The sequence below is a fragment of the Hypomesus nipponensis genome, chromosome 10 (genome assembly GCF_054491055.1).
Source record: "Hypomesus nipponensis isolate SF chromosome 10, ASM5449105v1, whole genome shotgun sequence".
NCBI classification, from domain to species: domain Eukaryota; kingdom Metazoa; phylum Chordata; class Actinopteri; order Osmeriformes; family Osmeridae; genus Hypomesus; species Hypomesus nipponensis.
The window spans coordinates 17,065,001-17,080,000 of record NC_140370.1 but is presented as its reverse complement, the minus strand read 5'-3'; the positions used below and the strand labels follow the sequence as shown (position 1 = coordinate 17,080,000).

General features: G+C 46.9%; 3 protein-coding genes and 6 non-coding genes across 9 annotated transcripts in view; 8 read left to right on the top strand and 1 right to left on the bottom strand.

Moving 5' to 3' along the window:
- The window catches only part of mrpl37 (mitochondrial ribosomal protein L37), a 3,155-nt gene extending 458 nt beyond the window's left edge, over positions 1-2,697 (bottom strand). Inside the window, exons 1-6 of the mRNA XM_084707137.1 lie at positions 2,181-2,697; positions 1,866-2,049; positions 1,330-1,445; positions 808-993; positions 521-672; positions 1-85 (exon numbers count right to left, since the gene is read on the bottom strand). The exon at positions 1-85 is cut by the window's left edge and continues 119 nt beyond it. Of these exons, the coding sequence (XP_084563263.1) occupies positions 1-85; positions 521-672; positions 808-993; positions 1,330-1,445; positions 1,866-2,049; positions 2,181-2,586 (1,129 nt within the window). The 5' untranslated portion in view covers positions 2,587-2,697. The remainder of the gene's footprint in view (positions 86-520; positions 673-807; positions 994-1,329; positions 1,446-1,865; positions 2,050-2,180) is intronic.
- Positions 2,698-4,670: 1,973 nt separating this feature from the next.
- On the top strand, positions 4,671-4,753 carry LOC146272042 (small nucleolar RNA SNORD74). The gene has a single exon (XR_014768439.1). It is a non-coding gene; the product is annotated as a small nucleolar RNA SNORD74 (small nucleolar RNA).
- Positions 4,754-5,179: 426 nt separating this feature from the next.
- LOC146272041 (small nucleolar RNA SNORD79) lies at positions 5,180-5,256 on the top strand. Its single transcript, XR_014767207.1, has one exon. It is a non-coding gene; the product is annotated as a small nucleolar RNA SNORD79 (small nucleolar RNA).
- A 217-nt stretch (positions 5,257-5,473) lies between these two features.
- On the top strand, positions 5,474-5,559 carry LOC146272040 (small nucleolar RNA snR60/Z15/Z230/Z193/J17). The gene has a single exon (XR_014768441.1). It is a non-coding gene; the product is annotated as a small nucleolar RNA snR60/Z15/Z230/Z193/J17 (small nucleolar RNA).
- A 228-nt stretch (positions 5,560-5,787) lies between these two features.
- On the top strand, positions 5,788-5,884 carry LOC146272039 (small nucleolar RNA snR60/Z15/Z230/Z193/J17). The gene has a single exon (XR_014768440.1). It is a non-coding gene; the product is annotated as a small nucleolar RNA snR60/Z15/Z230/Z193/J17 (small nucleolar RNA).
- Positions 5,885-6,049: 165 nt separating this feature from the next.
- LOC146272038 (small nucleolar RNA SNORD47) lies at positions 6,050-6,121 on the top strand. The gene has a single exon (XR_014768120.1). It is a non-coding gene; the product is annotated as a small nucleolar RNA SNORD47 (small nucleolar RNA).
- Positions 6,122-6,396: 275 nt separating this feature from the next.
- On the top strand, positions 6,397-6,469 carry LOC146272037 (small nucleolar RNA SNORD81). Its single transcript, XR_014768366.1, has one exon. It is a non-coding gene; the product is annotated as a small nucleolar RNA SNORD81 (small nucleolar RNA).
- A 585-nt stretch (positions 6,470-7,054) lies between these two features.
- On the top strand, positions 7,055-11,820 carry LOC146272036 (calreticulin-like). Its single transcript, XM_084707136.1, has 9 exons — positions 7,055-7,320; positions 7,747-7,848; positions 8,064-8,267; positions 8,461-8,555; positions 9,135-9,344; positions 9,443-9,556; positions 10,163-10,306; positions 10,470-10,562; positions 10,636-11,820. Exons 1-9 carry the CDS (start codon positions 7,230-7,232, stop codon positions 10,948-10,950), a joined length of 1,368 nt encoding a protein of 455 aa, XP_084563262.1. The 5' UTR covers positions 7,055-7,229; the 3' UTR covers positions 10,951-11,820.
- A 796-nt stretch (positions 11,821-12,616) lies between these two features.
- Positions 12,617-15,000, top strand: part of LOC146272035 (uncharacterized) — a 12,844-nt gene continuing 10,460 nt past the window's right edge. The window contains exon 1 of the mRNA XM_084707130.1: positions 12,617-12,678. Within this exon, the coding sequence (XP_084563256.1) occupies positions 12,617-12,678 (62 nt within the window). The remainder of the gene's footprint in view (positions 12,679-15,000) is intronic.

Below are 15,000 nucleotides of genomic sequence, written 5' to 3'. Positions count from 1 at the left end.
GCTGCAGGATCACGTATTGGAAAATCCTGCCGTTAAAGCCCACAGCCTGGACAACCACCGGTCTGTCCAGCTCCCCTGCCTCGCTCTGGGGGAGGAGGGGGAAGGGGGGAGGTGTAGGAGGGGAAGGGAGAGGAAGGGAGAGGAAAGAAGGGCAGGAGGGGTGGATATGAGAGGTTGCAGGAGACATCAGTCAAGAGGAGAGATAGTGGACACAGTCAGACAGATTTATTTACTACACTGCCAGGGTTAGGTGTCTGCTGTATAGAGAAACACGGGAATATATGGGTATATATTTACACTATATACATAGGCAGATATGGTTAGGTATACATACAGTGTAGACAATTAGGAATAAAGTTTGATAGTTTTATATATTTATAGGTAGGCAAGTTTGAGTGTGTGCATAAGGTTAAGCAGTTACATAAATACAGAAGTAGAAATGTAGGGCTAGGTGTCAATACTGTATTGGCAGACACGGCTAGGGGTATCCATAGGGTTGAAAGGTTACGCGCATGTTTACCCCGTAGAGCGCGTGGGCGCGTGCCAGGGCGTTGCCGAAGGCGAACATGATCATCTTGGCTCTGAGCTGATCTGCGAGGAGCTTGACTGCACTGCCATCCTCCATGAAGAACAGGGTGTGGGGGTGGGGGTAAGGGTAGTCCCCCCTGAAGCCTGGGGGAGAGAGAGGGGAGAGAGAGATGGTTAGAGGAGAAGAACAGGGGGTGGGGGTACTGATAGTCCCTCCTGAACCCTGGGGAGGAGAGAGAGGGAGAAAGGGGGAGGTATATTTTCCTGCAGGTACAGTACCTGTGTGGTGGGACTCCTGATACAGATGAATGATGGACAGGTCGATGGTGGGGGAGAGGGGGTAGAACGTCTCCAGGGTGTGGTCGACAGTAGACTGGACCTCCTCCTTCCCAGCAAGCACTGGGAGAGGAGCCGCGCTGCTCGAGAGCAGCCCGTTTTGACCTCTGACCTGGAACAACTCCTCACCTGGAGAGGGGGGGGGGACAGGGGACGGGACTTGTAATGTTGTTTTGGTTACAGGGGTTAAAAAATCTTGACATAGGGTGGGCCTGCTGTTTGCTGGGTGTTGCTTGGCCTGCTGTTTGCTGGGTGTTGCTTGGCCTGCTGTTTGCTGGGTGTTGCTTGGCCTGCTGTGTGCTGGGTGTTGCTAGGCCTGCTGTGTGCTGGGTGTTGCTAGGCCTGCTGTGTGCTGGGTGTTGCTAGGCTTGCTGTGTGCTGGGTGTTGCTAGGCCTGCTGTTTGCTGGGTGTTGCTAGGCCTGCTGTTTGCTGGGTGTTGCTAGGTGTAGGTAAGTCTACGGTACCTCTGCTCCAGGTGGCCACAGGGCTGTACTTCTCAGCCAGGATCCTCCTGCCCAGAGCAGGGTGTCTCACCTGGAGGCCTCCACACAGGTGCAGCAGGTTACGCATCAGAGACAGGCTGGAGGAGGAGGAGGAGAGCAGAGGTCAAAGGTCATATACAGCAGTACTAACAAAACTATTTTGCCTGCGCTGACTGTGTTCAATCATGAAGTGTGTCTTTGTCCATGAGTCATTTGAATCCACCGATGTGTCTACTGAATGACACAACTGTAAAACCCAATTCATTTTTTTAAATTCAGGGAGTCAGGTGGCTGAGCGGTTAGGGAATCAGGCTAGTAATCTGAAGGTTGCCAGTTCGACAACCGGCCGAGCCAAATGACGTTGTGTCCTTGGGCAAGGCACTTCACCCTACTTGCCTCGGGGAGAATGTCCCTGTACTTACTGTAAGTCGCTCTGGATAAGAGCATCTGCTAAATGTAAATGTATTCTTTTTTCTTTTTTTTTATCGCATCGTACTGGACCAAGATGATCAACTCACCAGAACTTCTGTCTAGGTGGCCGTTGCTCAGTCGTGTCCCAGAACCGGGAGTGTTTGATTGCGTTCTGCACCATCTCGTCCTGGTTCGGTATCTGATTGGCTGGGTCATCGGCCAATGACAGCACTTGTGCAGGCAGGCCCATGATCATCTTGGACTTGGTCAGCCACAGGGCTTGCTTAACCCCTGGTAACACAACAATAACATGAAGATGGGAGTTAGGGTTAGCTCTCTCACACACACACACACACACAGGCATCCATCTACACACACACACACACCTGACTCACTACTTACTTTGTGGACATATATCCTACCTTCAACTACATTCGTCCTTTGGTGAAATACATAGCACGGCTTTTTCTTGTACAGCGGCATGTCTTCAGCTTTAGGGCATTTGTAGTGCTGTTGATCTTTATAGCTCCGCTCCCATGTCGGGAACTTGGGCTTCGACAACCCGGGGATGTAGTGCATTCTGTCGGCGTATGTGATGCGCTCCAACCCGGGGATTTCTACCTTCACATGGGGCTGCGGTTTCTCTGTCCGTACTTTATCCAGAATGTACCTCACGGATAAGCAGGGGCTGACATTGAAGTGTCGTCGCCCGTTGACGCGACTCAGAGCCGCGCTATGTTTTACACTGTTCCTCGTCTCGTTCAATAAAGTCGTTTGTGCCAACAAAGGGACAGCAGACCTAAGGCGCTGAGCGCTTTCCGTAAACATATTGCGGAACGTTGTATATCTAATGTCTGATTTGAATGTCAGATGCTAATTTATTCAACCATCCTCCATGTCCGTGTGTAACTGTAGGGCGCAGCCATCTTCGTAGTCTTCTTCGTCTGTTTGAGGCCGGTTGACAAGAGGAATTATATGATTACTGCCTCCTATGGACAGGAGTAAAAGTACTTTGTACGGATGGAAAGAAACTGTTCTTATGGCATGTGCAGTGGCGGATCTAAGGGTTGGCAAGGGGTGGCAGCTGCCACCCCAATAAAAAATACTGCCACCCCAATCTTGCCATGGAAAATTATTATTTGTATATTTCAGAACATTTCAATAAATAATACGGTGGTGGTCGGAGGGGCCGTAGGCGCTGATTGGCAGTCATGCTTCCGTGCCACCACCGGTTTGACTGTGTCTGAATGAATGCTGGACTCTGTGAAGCGACTTTGAGTACGTTGAAAAGCGCTATATAAATAAAATGTATTATTATTTATATTAATGTTACTTTTTAATTTAAACTACAATGTTATAGCCTAATCATTTACCATAGGAGGCACTGTACCCCCCTACTTTGGGTTTTGATTCGCCTCCAGGAGGTCACCCAACAACTTCCTTCTGCCACCCCATTGCCACCCCGAATGAAAATCTCTAAACCAGCCCCTGGGCAAGAGGGGAGCGTATGGAACAGAGCGTGTCCAGGGTGGGAGGGGTCGGCAACAAGGTTTCTTGCTCGCCTCAGGGACCTAGAGGTGTGCAGGTCTTCCGGTAACGAGCGGTTGCGTTAGTTCTCTCACACATCCGGCTCCCAGGAACCCTCTGCCGCCGCCTTCTCCTGCTGCCTTTGCTGCCACTGACACCGACAACTTTATAGTGATGAGGCGGATAAGAAAAATGCTTTTTCTTGGAATATTTTGAGGTTCTGAGCTTTTTGTTGAAAATGAAGACGTCTGAGCTGAGCTTCTGAACAAAACAACTCACACAAAATGCTGTTTTTCCTGAGGAGTTTGGGTGATCTTTACAAAATGACAATTAATGATGTATTAAGTTGCTGCCCTTCAAGCAAGAGGAAAAAGGGATCAAATTGTACAGTTTGAGTTACATCCACAATTCATTATGTGCACGCATTAGCTCCGCATATTGCACAAGCCAAGCCAACAACTTCAAGTAGCTAACAGTTAAGTTAGTTCTCACACAAATTTCATTTTTTTCCTGGGTCTGGGTGATTTTCCCAAAATGACAATTAACGGTGTACATAAGACTCCGACCTCCAGGGAAATCTGTTCCCCCTCTGTTCTCAGTGTAAAACACTGATGTATAGATGAAACTTGCTATATATGAGGATCACATTAAAACAAATCACCAGCATCACTGTTTTGCTTTATAAATGGCCACCACTTTCCTCAGGCCTCAAGGGAAATCTATTTCCCTTGTGTTCGCAGTGTAAAAGACTAACGTAAAATATATATTTTTTAAATTTAGTAAAAAGTTTTGAAATGTTGAAATAAATTGTGTGAAATGAAGAGGAGAGTTTTTTTCAATACTTTTTTTTTTACACCCACAGTGTAGATTCAACTTGTTAGACACAATGACGACATTAACATACAAACCAGACTAATGTAATAGTGGAATCAATTTTGAATCTACATGCAGACACGTTGCAACGTGTAAATATACTCCAATAATAAATACATAATAGAGTTTGGGTCAATGAGTGTTAACTTCAGAGTGAAGGGAGGAAATAGGGTTTAGGAAGAACGAGAGGAGCCATGTTGAATTGGTCCGGTGATTTCCCACAATTCAGCGGGGTTGCAGTATAAGAACTAAAGGCTCACGTTGCAGAGTCTCTTCCATGCGGTGAATTCTTCGGGACAAGTCAGAGAAACATATCTGCACAAACATCACGTGTAAGTATATTAATGGGAATGTGGATTTGTATTTTTTGCCGTCTTTGATTTTCAAATAAAGGTGGTTTTCATATGACGTTTGTAGAATTGTATTTTGAATTTTAAACGGTAGACCTTAACTAGCGGCAAACTGGCTCTAGCCTAGAGTCTATCTTGCTATCGCAGTTAGCTTCCTCAGATCCACGTTGCAAGTGATGAAAATTACGTTGGTAGGGACATCTGAATTAATCTGAAGTAACGCCAACTATACTGACAGCACGTGGATCTCGTCACCGTAGCCGTGTTTAAGGTTAGAAGATGAATATGAAAGGCTTTTACCAACCAAACTGTTTTCGTTTTACTTGCAGGCTTTGAACGGCGTAGCTTCGCGCATGCGGATGGGTGCTGCAGAAATGACGGAGGTATGTTGGCAAGCCACGCTAGTTATATTGAGCAGGAGATTCATTAACCATTATGATGATTTTTTTGAATAAGAGTAGTGGTCAGAAGCGGTTTCTGATAAATATTCAAACTGATGGTTTAGCAGTAATTTATCACACACGTCGTTGTTTTAGTGTGAATCTCTGAATTATATTTTTTTCCTTAAGGCTAAAGCACTTCGCTTGGGTCATTCGCGTTTTCCAACCGGGCTAACTTGACGTCACTGGATGGCTCTACTCAGTAAGTGTTACATGACTCCGTCTGCATCTTGCCGTTGATGATGTTTACAATCATTGGGAATCTCTCTGAAACGATGTGAAGAGGATTTATATAAACTGAAACGACTCTACAAGTGTTGTCAAATCTTAGTCCTTCAGGTGTAATCTGACATTGAATATCTTGATCCCTTGCAGCAAAACGAATCAGCAGAGCAGGCCAGATGAACCATGGTTTTTAAACCAGATCTTCTGCTCAACCTCTAGGCTTCTGCTCAGGGGGCTAACAAGGCTATGGTAAGCCCAGCCTCCTACTCTCTCCATGTTACTGGTGTCTTTGAACTGCCGCTGATGCAATGATGACCGCATAGTTCAGCAGATTAAACCATGAAGAATAAAGCAGCATTGTCTTTCGCTCCTATCTGATGCAGTCAGCGCTCTCTCACCTGCTTAACCTGTCCTTACTTATCTTGTCCTAATTAGTGTATTTGGTATTATATTTCAGTTTCTGCATGAAGGACCAGACTTATGACGGCTGCAGCACCACTGGCTGGTAAGATCAACTTCCTGTATGCTTATGATTGGTCGGGTCTGTCCTTGACTTATTAAAACCCACGCTTTGCCGTCATAGTGTCAAGGATTGTACCCCGAACTCAACTGTTAAGAGGCTGATGATGATGACCGCATAGTTCAGCAGATTAAACCGTGAAGAATAAAGCAGCATTGTCTTTCGCTCCTATCTGATCCAGTCAGCCTCTACGTCCCACCATCTTGTTTTGCTCCTTCACTGTACGTTGATGTACACCTTCCATTTGTTTCAGGTTGAGGCACAAAATGGCTGACTTTTCCCAGGGACTCCTAAGATAAAAGCTGACATGTAAAGGGTGAGTTAAGCTTCTTAAATTTAAGTCCTCAATATGTTATAGCCACTGATGAAAAGATTCTGCCATATTACTGTCAATGATTATAACCCTACCGTTCCATTATTCTGAGGCTATTATGTACCACTGTGTGTAGTGTGACTGAAGCTGGTCTTGTCATTTACGTGATTTGTATCCCTGTTCCCAGAAATCCTTCTGTCTCCTTGGTAACAACATGAAGTGGATTGTGAGGCCTTAAGAGCTGTGTGGACTCTTTAACCATCTTGACAAAGGGTAAGTTCTGCTAATGGCTTCTTGTAGTGGCTGAAACAAAATATTAATGCCTGATCGTGCTTGACCATAATTTCTGCTGATCTATTCATTCGAGGTGTGACTTGAATAAGTGGGATGGTTGACAGGTGATGATTCAATTCTTGAACTCTCTCCCTGAGTTGTTGATGACTATAAGAATACTGATGTCAGCCACTGAGATCAGATACTAGAAAAATAAGGCACCAAAGGATGAATAACTAAACTCTTCTCTCCTGTTCCCTCTTTCAGGCTGGTCCACTGGGGAGACGCGTCCTGATTGCCTTTGGTGAAGGGGTGCATGTGAAGGTGCCAGTAGACAGTGCTGATGGGGGATTTTGTATATTCTCCCCTGCTTTTTAGATAGACCCTTTGAGGCCCTGTGCTTCCAAACAGCTTTTTCCAACAGACGTTATACAAAATAAATTGTTCTTGACTTCAGTTTCAATGGTTTGTGTTTAAATATGCAGTTTTTGTAATTGCCTTGTGACTAATGACATAAATTTTCATTAAATAACTATTTAAAAGCATTGTCTTAAGTTTTGTTTCAAGTTGCATTGAGATGTTACTGAAACTATGGTACATCCCCAATATTAAACTGGCCTACCCGTTTTCACAAATGCAGGTAATGCTCTCAAGTTGGTAATGAATATAAATCGACTAAGCTAAATAATTTGAATCTAATCAGGGCCATTGCTTACGTATTGCAACGGCGAGTTGATTTTACACAAGACGTAATGAATGAATCAGGAGACTAGTCTGTTTCCACCGCATCAGGGCTCACCGTGCCGACCAATGACAATCAGACATTTGTTTTGTGGCCCATGTGATTGGTGTAGAATGACGGAGGCGGGTGTCAGGGTGCCGGTGAGTAACGGGAGATACTTAATCTTTTAATTCGGTCAAATAAAATTCGGGAGTAAGCACGCAGTACCATGCAGTTTGTGGTGTTCTCCGTCTTGTGTGCGATTGTTGTTGTAGACACGGAGCCGTCAGTATATTTTAGAGAGCAGTTCGACGATGGCGGTGAGTCCCATTCATTCACTAAAGCAATCTGTCACTTTGCTTTAATGATACTTGCTCATACAAGCTAGCTGGATAACGCCTCATTCCTAGCAATTTAGTCGCTACAATTTGTAGTTGACGTAGAGAAATGTAAAACTACTAATGACGCCAATGATAATTGTGTGCATGCCTTGAAAAGCGAGCTACAAATGTAAAGCTAGCCAGCTAACACATGAGATATATATTAAGTGGTTGTAGCTAGGCTACACTAGCTGTCCAGCTAATTAAACTGACCGTTTGTAACACTGTTCAGGTCATTACCTCTTCTGTCTTTATGCCCATTTAATGTTCTCAATCCTTACTATCTAACTAGTCTATGTATACCAGTCATTAAACGGTGCATAGTGCTCCAGGACCCTAACATTAGACCGTTTCATGCGCTGTCAGGTGCTTGGACAAGCAGGTGGGTAGATTCCTCTCACCGGCCAGACTACGGGAAATTGATCCTCACGGCGGGAAAATTCTACGGAGATGCAGAAAAAGATAAAGGTAAGAACGGATAAAAAATAAGTCATCGTTCTAACTAGTGGCAGCTACACACTAGGGAGGAGGGGGGGGTCGCCTTTCTGTACAATTGACAGTTAAGTGACAGCGTTAAATTATTACACACTGTTTAATAATTATTTATTTAATTTATTGTCCGTTATTTTTCAACAAACCCTGACACGGAACCGTACTACCGTCCATCTCTCCTGCCCCCCAAGGCCTGCAGACTAGCCAGGATGCCCGGTTTTATTCCACCTCGGCCCGGTTTGAGCCCTTCTCCAACGAGGGTAAGACCCTGGTGGTCCAGTTCACGGTCAAACACGAGCAGAACATCGATTGTGGTGGAGGATACGTCAAGCTGTTCCCTGCGGAACTGGACCAGAGAGACATGCACGGAGACTCGCGATACAACATCATGTTTGGTTGGTGACCGTGCTGTCTTCTCTACAACGGCAAAGTTAGCTTACAGTAACTAGAGAAATACAAACTCACCATAGATCATTTCTAACTAAATTCAACTTATCAACAACCATTAGACATCTTAATATTGTTGTTGTCGAGAGTCATAAAGAGTTTAATAGCATGTACTAGATAATAGCCTTGTCTTTCCTCCAGGCCCTGACATCTGTGGACCCAGCACCAAGAAGGTTCACGTGATCATCAACTACAAAGACAAGAACCACCTCATCAACAAGGACATCAGATGCAAGGTGGGGATGAGTGTAGCTCAGTGGTGAAGTATAGGACTGCATATCCGTAGGACAGGGTGGAAATCCCTCTTGTGTGTTGCTATGGATAAAAAAGCACTGACTAAATGACTATATGATTACGTTATGCGAGTCCATCAATCCCTAGCTCTGTGCTCAGAGCGCCATAGCATAAAGTTCCCACTTTTAGGGGGGGGGAGGGGCTAAGCCCCTAGATAAAACCATTATTTTTCCTGTGACCCAACAAAACTATAGGGGGGTCTGGGGGCATGTTCCCCCAGAATTTTTGGGTGAAAATATCCTTTTAAATTGTGTCCTCTAGTTTGACCTCTGACAAATTTAGATTTAAAATATGAAGGAGAAAAAAAAAATAGATATATTTTTGTATATAATAATACTTTTTGGGGGGGGGAACAAGCCCCTCCAAAATAGGGCTAGATACGCCCATAATAAAGAACTACAAATATGGAGGCCGCTCCACAGCTGGCCACTGAATCTTCATTGTGGTGCTTGTAGTTCCGTTCGCCAATCCAAACACCCACATGCCTAACGTTCCAAACGGCTGTTTGTTTCATGCCTCAGGACGACGAGTACACCCACCTGTACACCTTGATCCTGCGGCCCGACAACAGCTACGAGGTGAAGATTGACAACCAGAGGGTGGAGGGAGGCAGCCTGGAGGAGGACTGGGGACTCCTGCCCCCGCGCCGCATCAGAGACCCCCAGGCCACCAAGCCCCAGGACTGGGACGACCGCGAGAGGGTGAAGGACCCCACCGACCAGAAACCAGAGGTGGGCGGCACACCTGGGTGGAGTTTAGGATTATTTATCTTATTTCAGGACATGCAAAGTGGTATTTTCATAAATTGACAGTGATTGTTGTCATCCAGGGCTGGGACAAGCCAGAAAACGTCCCGGACCCAGATGCTAAGAAGCCAGAAGACTGGGACGAGCAGATGGATGGAGAATGGGAACCTCCTATGATCTCCAACCCCGAGTACAAGGTGAGCATGTACTGGGGAGGGTTACAGCTTAGTGTTAAGAGTTATGTCCCTATTCACTGGGGAGGGTTACAGCTTAGTGGTTAGAGTTATGTCCCTATTCACTGGGGAGGGTTACAGCTTAGTGGTTAGAGTTATGTCCCTATTCACTGGGGAGGGTTACAGCTTAGTGGTTAGAGTTATGTCCCTATTCACTGGGGAGGGTTACAGCTTAGTGGTTAGAGTTATGTCCCTATTCACTGGGGAGGGTTACAGCTTAGTGGTTAGAGTTATGTCCCTATTCACTGGGGAGGGTTACAGCTTAGTGGTTAGAGTTTTTGCCCGTAGGTAGCAGGTTCTAAATCCCCCCCCATGTACTGAACGTCACTTTAGATAAGTGTAGGCAAAATGAAACATTCCATAATGCACTGGCGAAGGGGTATAGCTTAGTGGTTAGAGCTTTTAACTGTAGGTAGCAGGTTCGAAAGCCTCCCTATATACTGAATGTTGCTTTTGGTAAAATCATCTGTAGCTGCCTCTACAAAGTAAATGTTGTTGCCATGCAGACGGGACAAGCCACTTAATGTAACCATGTCTTGGACTGTGATTGGGTTGTGTGTGCTTCCTCAGGGCGAATGGAAAGCCCGCATGGTTGATAACCCCGCCTACAGGGGGAAGTGGGAGCACCCTGAGATCGACAACCCGGAGTTCAGCTCTGACCCGGACATCTACCGCTTCAGCAGCCTGGGGGTCATCGGACTGGACCTCTGGCAGGTAGACACACCTGTACTGGAGGGCGACGCCCATGTCCCCTCTCCCTATCACGCTCACTCTCTCCCTCCATCTCTCTTTCTCTACGCACCACAGTCTTGTTCCTTCCTATCGCTCTCTTTGAAATATAACATCTGAAAGATGTGACTGATGTGGTTTGTCTCAGGTAAAGTCCGGAACGATCTTCGACAACTTCCTGATCACAGACGACCCTGCGCTGGCTGAGGAGGTGGGAGAGGAGACCTGGGGGCAGACCAAGGTAACCACACATCCCACCCTGGCCATCAGTGATTAATTGATTTGATTGTGATGCTGATGTTGTCGTTGTCCAGGGCCCAGAGAAGAAGATGAAGGAGTCCCAGGAGGGGGAGGAGAGGAGGAGGATGGAGCAGGAGGAGGTGTCCAGGAGAGACCAGGCCAAGGAGGAGGCAGAGCCAGAAGAGGAGGAGGAGGAGGTGGAGGAACAAGAAGTGGATGAGGAGCAGGAGGAGGAGGAACGGGAGGAGATGGAGGAGGAGGAGGAACAGGAGGAAGTGGTGGAACAGGAGGAGATGGAGGAGGAACAGGAGGAGGTGGAGCAAGAGGAGGAAGAGGGAGCTGGAGAGGTGGAGGAGGACACAGACTCAAACCTGAAGGACGAGCTGTAGACAAGACTGTGACTTTCTCATTGGCCGACCTGTCCCAATGATGACAGCCAATCAGAGGTCATCTCCGAGGTGGTCATGTCACAGGCCAGAGAATCTGTGCCATTTTGTTTTTAACTTATTGAACTTTTCTAACAGCGCCTCCTCCCCAAATGTGTTTACTGTTCGTTTGTTGTACTGTTTTTGTATTTACAGGATGTTAGTTGTTTTTACTTAATTAGGATCAAATATTTTTATTCTGTAACTCCGTTTAGTAAGCCTGGCGTAGATCATTATTGAGCTTAGTTGATTTAGGAAGATTTTGTTGTAGTTATATACACACTATAATGATGTAAATCTCTCCTCTCCCTGCCAGTGTGCCGTGGAGAGGAGAAAGGGGGAGAGAGAGGCCTGAGAACAGGAAGAGAGCTAGGAAAGGGGGAGTACTGGGGACAGGAAGAGAGCTAGGACAGAGGGAAACCATTACACTATATAACTTCATTCCATCTCATATGGTACATGCACAAAAGTCAGAGGTCATACCCAAGGCTAACTTGGACCCTGTAATGCTCCTTATTTTGACCCCCTTTAACTGGTCACCCTGCAGTCCTCCCTCACCTGAATACTTACACCGGTTCTGCGGTCGTCACGGATCTTACCGAGGAACAGCTGAAAGACCGGGTGTCATCGGAACACCTCCAAGGCCTTTCTAGAACATCTCATATCTTGGAGAGAAGAACTTCGTCTTTCCGAACAGCTATGAAAGTCCTGTCTAGGGGTTATAGATTTAGACGTTTTTCCTGTCATAGTTGGGTAGATATTTACAAATGGATGAACTCTGCCAATAGTTGTGCTAGGTTGAACACTGTCAATAAAGAGGTTTGTTGGAGTTTGGCCCCTTCTTAATGACGTTATTACGTACAGGCATACCAGCTGGCGATGCACGTGGATGTCTATGGCCGTTTGGGCATGGGACCCTGGGTTAAAACACACACGGCTTTGTGAGAAAAGCGCCTCGAAAACATTTCCCCGTGTTTGATGCCGTTCTATTTATGGAAACCAAGCCGACGGTGACAGGCTGACAATCACATCGCCAGCTGTGCAGTTATTTCAGCCTCGAGCTGTACTTGAGCTTTTTCACTCGACACACACCGGGAGAGCAGTCAGCATACACACTTCCCGCCCCGACAGCGAGCGCTATTAAACTCTGCCAGCTATTCATAGTGGGCCAAAAGAATGTTGAGAAAAAACATATTTCTGAACAGAACTACCCTATATGGCGTGCAGCTGCGGCTCTGCTAATATGTTTTACACCGTTTAGGAATATCAACTAAAAAAGAGGCAAAATAATGATGATGCTGAAGACGTGTGAGAAGCTCTGAACTTCCCCAGCGCTTGCGGTCTCCAGGGTTGACTCTGGGTTCCTCACGTGATAGACGCCAACAGCGGAAACTACGGGGATGGAGGCGGTGTGAGCAGTAGCAAGGAGAAATGGTCACGTTCAGGAGACGCGACAAATTCACCCCAAAACGGTCTCTGTCCCGGCTGGTTTTAGAGAACGCACCGAGGATTACCGAGTTATTATAATCGGTTTGTAATAATCCCACCGAGACAGCCACGGTCTGCGGGGAGGAGACAAGGATCCTGCGCGGGTACCAGAGGTGGCGATGGGAGAGTCAGTACCGCAGAGATGATGCGCCTCGTATTGGATTGCTTGCGAACGCCAAGGCAACGGGCATCTAACGGCGAGAGGTCAGTAGACTACAACACCGTTTAACGGATTACAAAATGCCTAGCTGGCGACATCCCAGCGGTAGTTGACCCGAGATTTGTTACAAAGTGAGGTCGTGTTTCAAGATAGAGTTTCACCCGCATAACCGGGACGGATAGTGTTGTGACTGAGAGGATCTGTTTTATGAATGGCCAATGAGAAGCGTAGCTACACTGCAGGTTATCAAGTCTCCTCGTATTGATCAGAAGCCAATAACTCCATGGACTGTTTAGATATCCTGCGGGTTGTTTTTAGAATAAACGACAGAATTAATTATAGCCCATTCGCTTCTTTTGTCGGTTATTTGGAATATAAATGGGAAATATAATTGCATCCTAATTATCTGGGTATAGTGAATCTGAGAAAGCCCGGTTTGTTTTTTCCCTTCATTGTCTCGGATTGTAGTAACCTGCATGGTTGAGAAAAAAGCAGCCCTGGTACTTGTGTGAGCTAATCAATTCCAGACTGAATTCATTCGAGATTTCTCAAACCAACCAAAACCAGCTGCACTGCAGAATTGTGCACAAGACAGAAAACAAACATCAGTCTGTTTTGTCCTCGAGAGTAAGCTATGTGAAATCTAATACACAGCAGAGAGAATGCACGAGACAGACGGGTGCAAGTCAGTCCGTGCATGATGCGCTGCGGGAACGGGGACGTGTCTTGCGCGGCCCATGCAGTTTCGGTATTCTGTCATTTCTTGTCCGGCTGGTAGCCGATGATAAGACTTATGGAACCTTAAGAACCTTTTTCTTGTATCTTTGAACTTATTTTACAACAGTTGTACTATATGTCTATCCATGCCAGAAGACTCTCTCTCCCCATCCTCCTCCTCTTCTCTCCCCCATCCTCTTCCTCTTTCCCCCAGCCTTCCCTCTTTCCCCCAGTCCTCCCTTTTCTCCCCCATCCTCCTCTTCTCACCCCCAGTCCTCCCCTCTCCTCAGTCCTCCCCTCTCCTCAGTCCTACCTCTCACCCCCAGTCCTCCCCTCTCCTCAGTCCTCCCCTCTCCTCAGTCCTCCCCTCTCCTCAGTCCTACCTCTCACCCCCACTCCTCCCTTCTCCTCAGTCCTCCCTCTCTCTCCCATCCTCTTCTCCCTGTCATCTGAGTCTATCTGGACCAGCTAACACAGTTTGGGATAGGCAGTGTAGCTGTGCCAATGCAGTACAGGACAGATTGGCAGGAGAGGAGAGAGAAGAGGCAGAAAGAAGGACTTATAGATCAGAGGGAGAGAGAGGGGAAGGAGAGAGGGAAAAAAGGAGTTCTAGAGTTTTACCTACATTCTTTTTTTTCCAAAAGCCCTTTTGCATTCAAACTACCCTGTCCCTCATCTCCCTCTCCTCTTCCTCTTTTATTCTCATCCTCTTCATCATCTCCCCTCTCCTCCTCTTCATCATCTCCCCTCTCCTCCTCTTCATCATCTCCCCTCTCCTCCTCTTCATCATCTCCCCTCTCATCCTCTTCATCATCTCCCCTCTCCTCCTCTTCATCATCTCCTCTCTCCTCCTCTTCATCATATCCCCTCTCCTCCTCTTCATCATCTCCCCTCTCCTCCTCTTCATCATCTCCCCTCTCCTCCTCTTCATCATCTCCCCTCTCCTCCTCTCTGCTACTCTCCCTCTCTTCCTCTCCTCTCCCTGATCCCCTCATCCTCTTCTCTCTTTCCCCCCCTCTCTGTCACAATAGGACAGTACACCATACCCCTCATTGTACAGTATCCATGAATGAAGATGGGGGGATGAAATGGCTCAGTGGTAGAGCATTTGACTGAGACCCCCCCCCCCCCCCTCCCCGGCACACACACGGTTTTGGAAGAAAGGTTCTGCTAAATGAGTAGATCCTAAACATGACAGTGTTGTGTTCAGAGCTCCCTGCGTGCACCTGCTGTGCTCCTCCAGTGTGGCAGGCAGGAGAGGACTGGAGTCAGCCTCCCGCTGGGCCTTAACCGCCCTTGTCCTTGAGAACAGAAGGAGCCATGTCCACAGCTAGCCCCCTCTCTGACAGAGTTAACCCTTTACTGGGCTAGGAGAGTGAGGGGGGGGGGATGAAGAGAGCGATGGAGAGAGTGATGGAGGGAGGAGAGAGAGGGAAGTTAATCGTCCTGTCATGGTTGGATGCGTTTCTTATGGGATACTACTCTCTCTGTCTCTCTCTCTGTCTCTCTCTTTCACTCTGTCTCCGTCTCTGTGTCCGTCTCTGTCTCTGTCTCTCTCTCTCTCTCTCTCTCTCTCTCTCTCTCTCTCTCTCTCTCTCTCTCTCTCTCTCTCTCTCTCTCTCTCTCTCTCTGTCTCTCTCTCTGTCTCT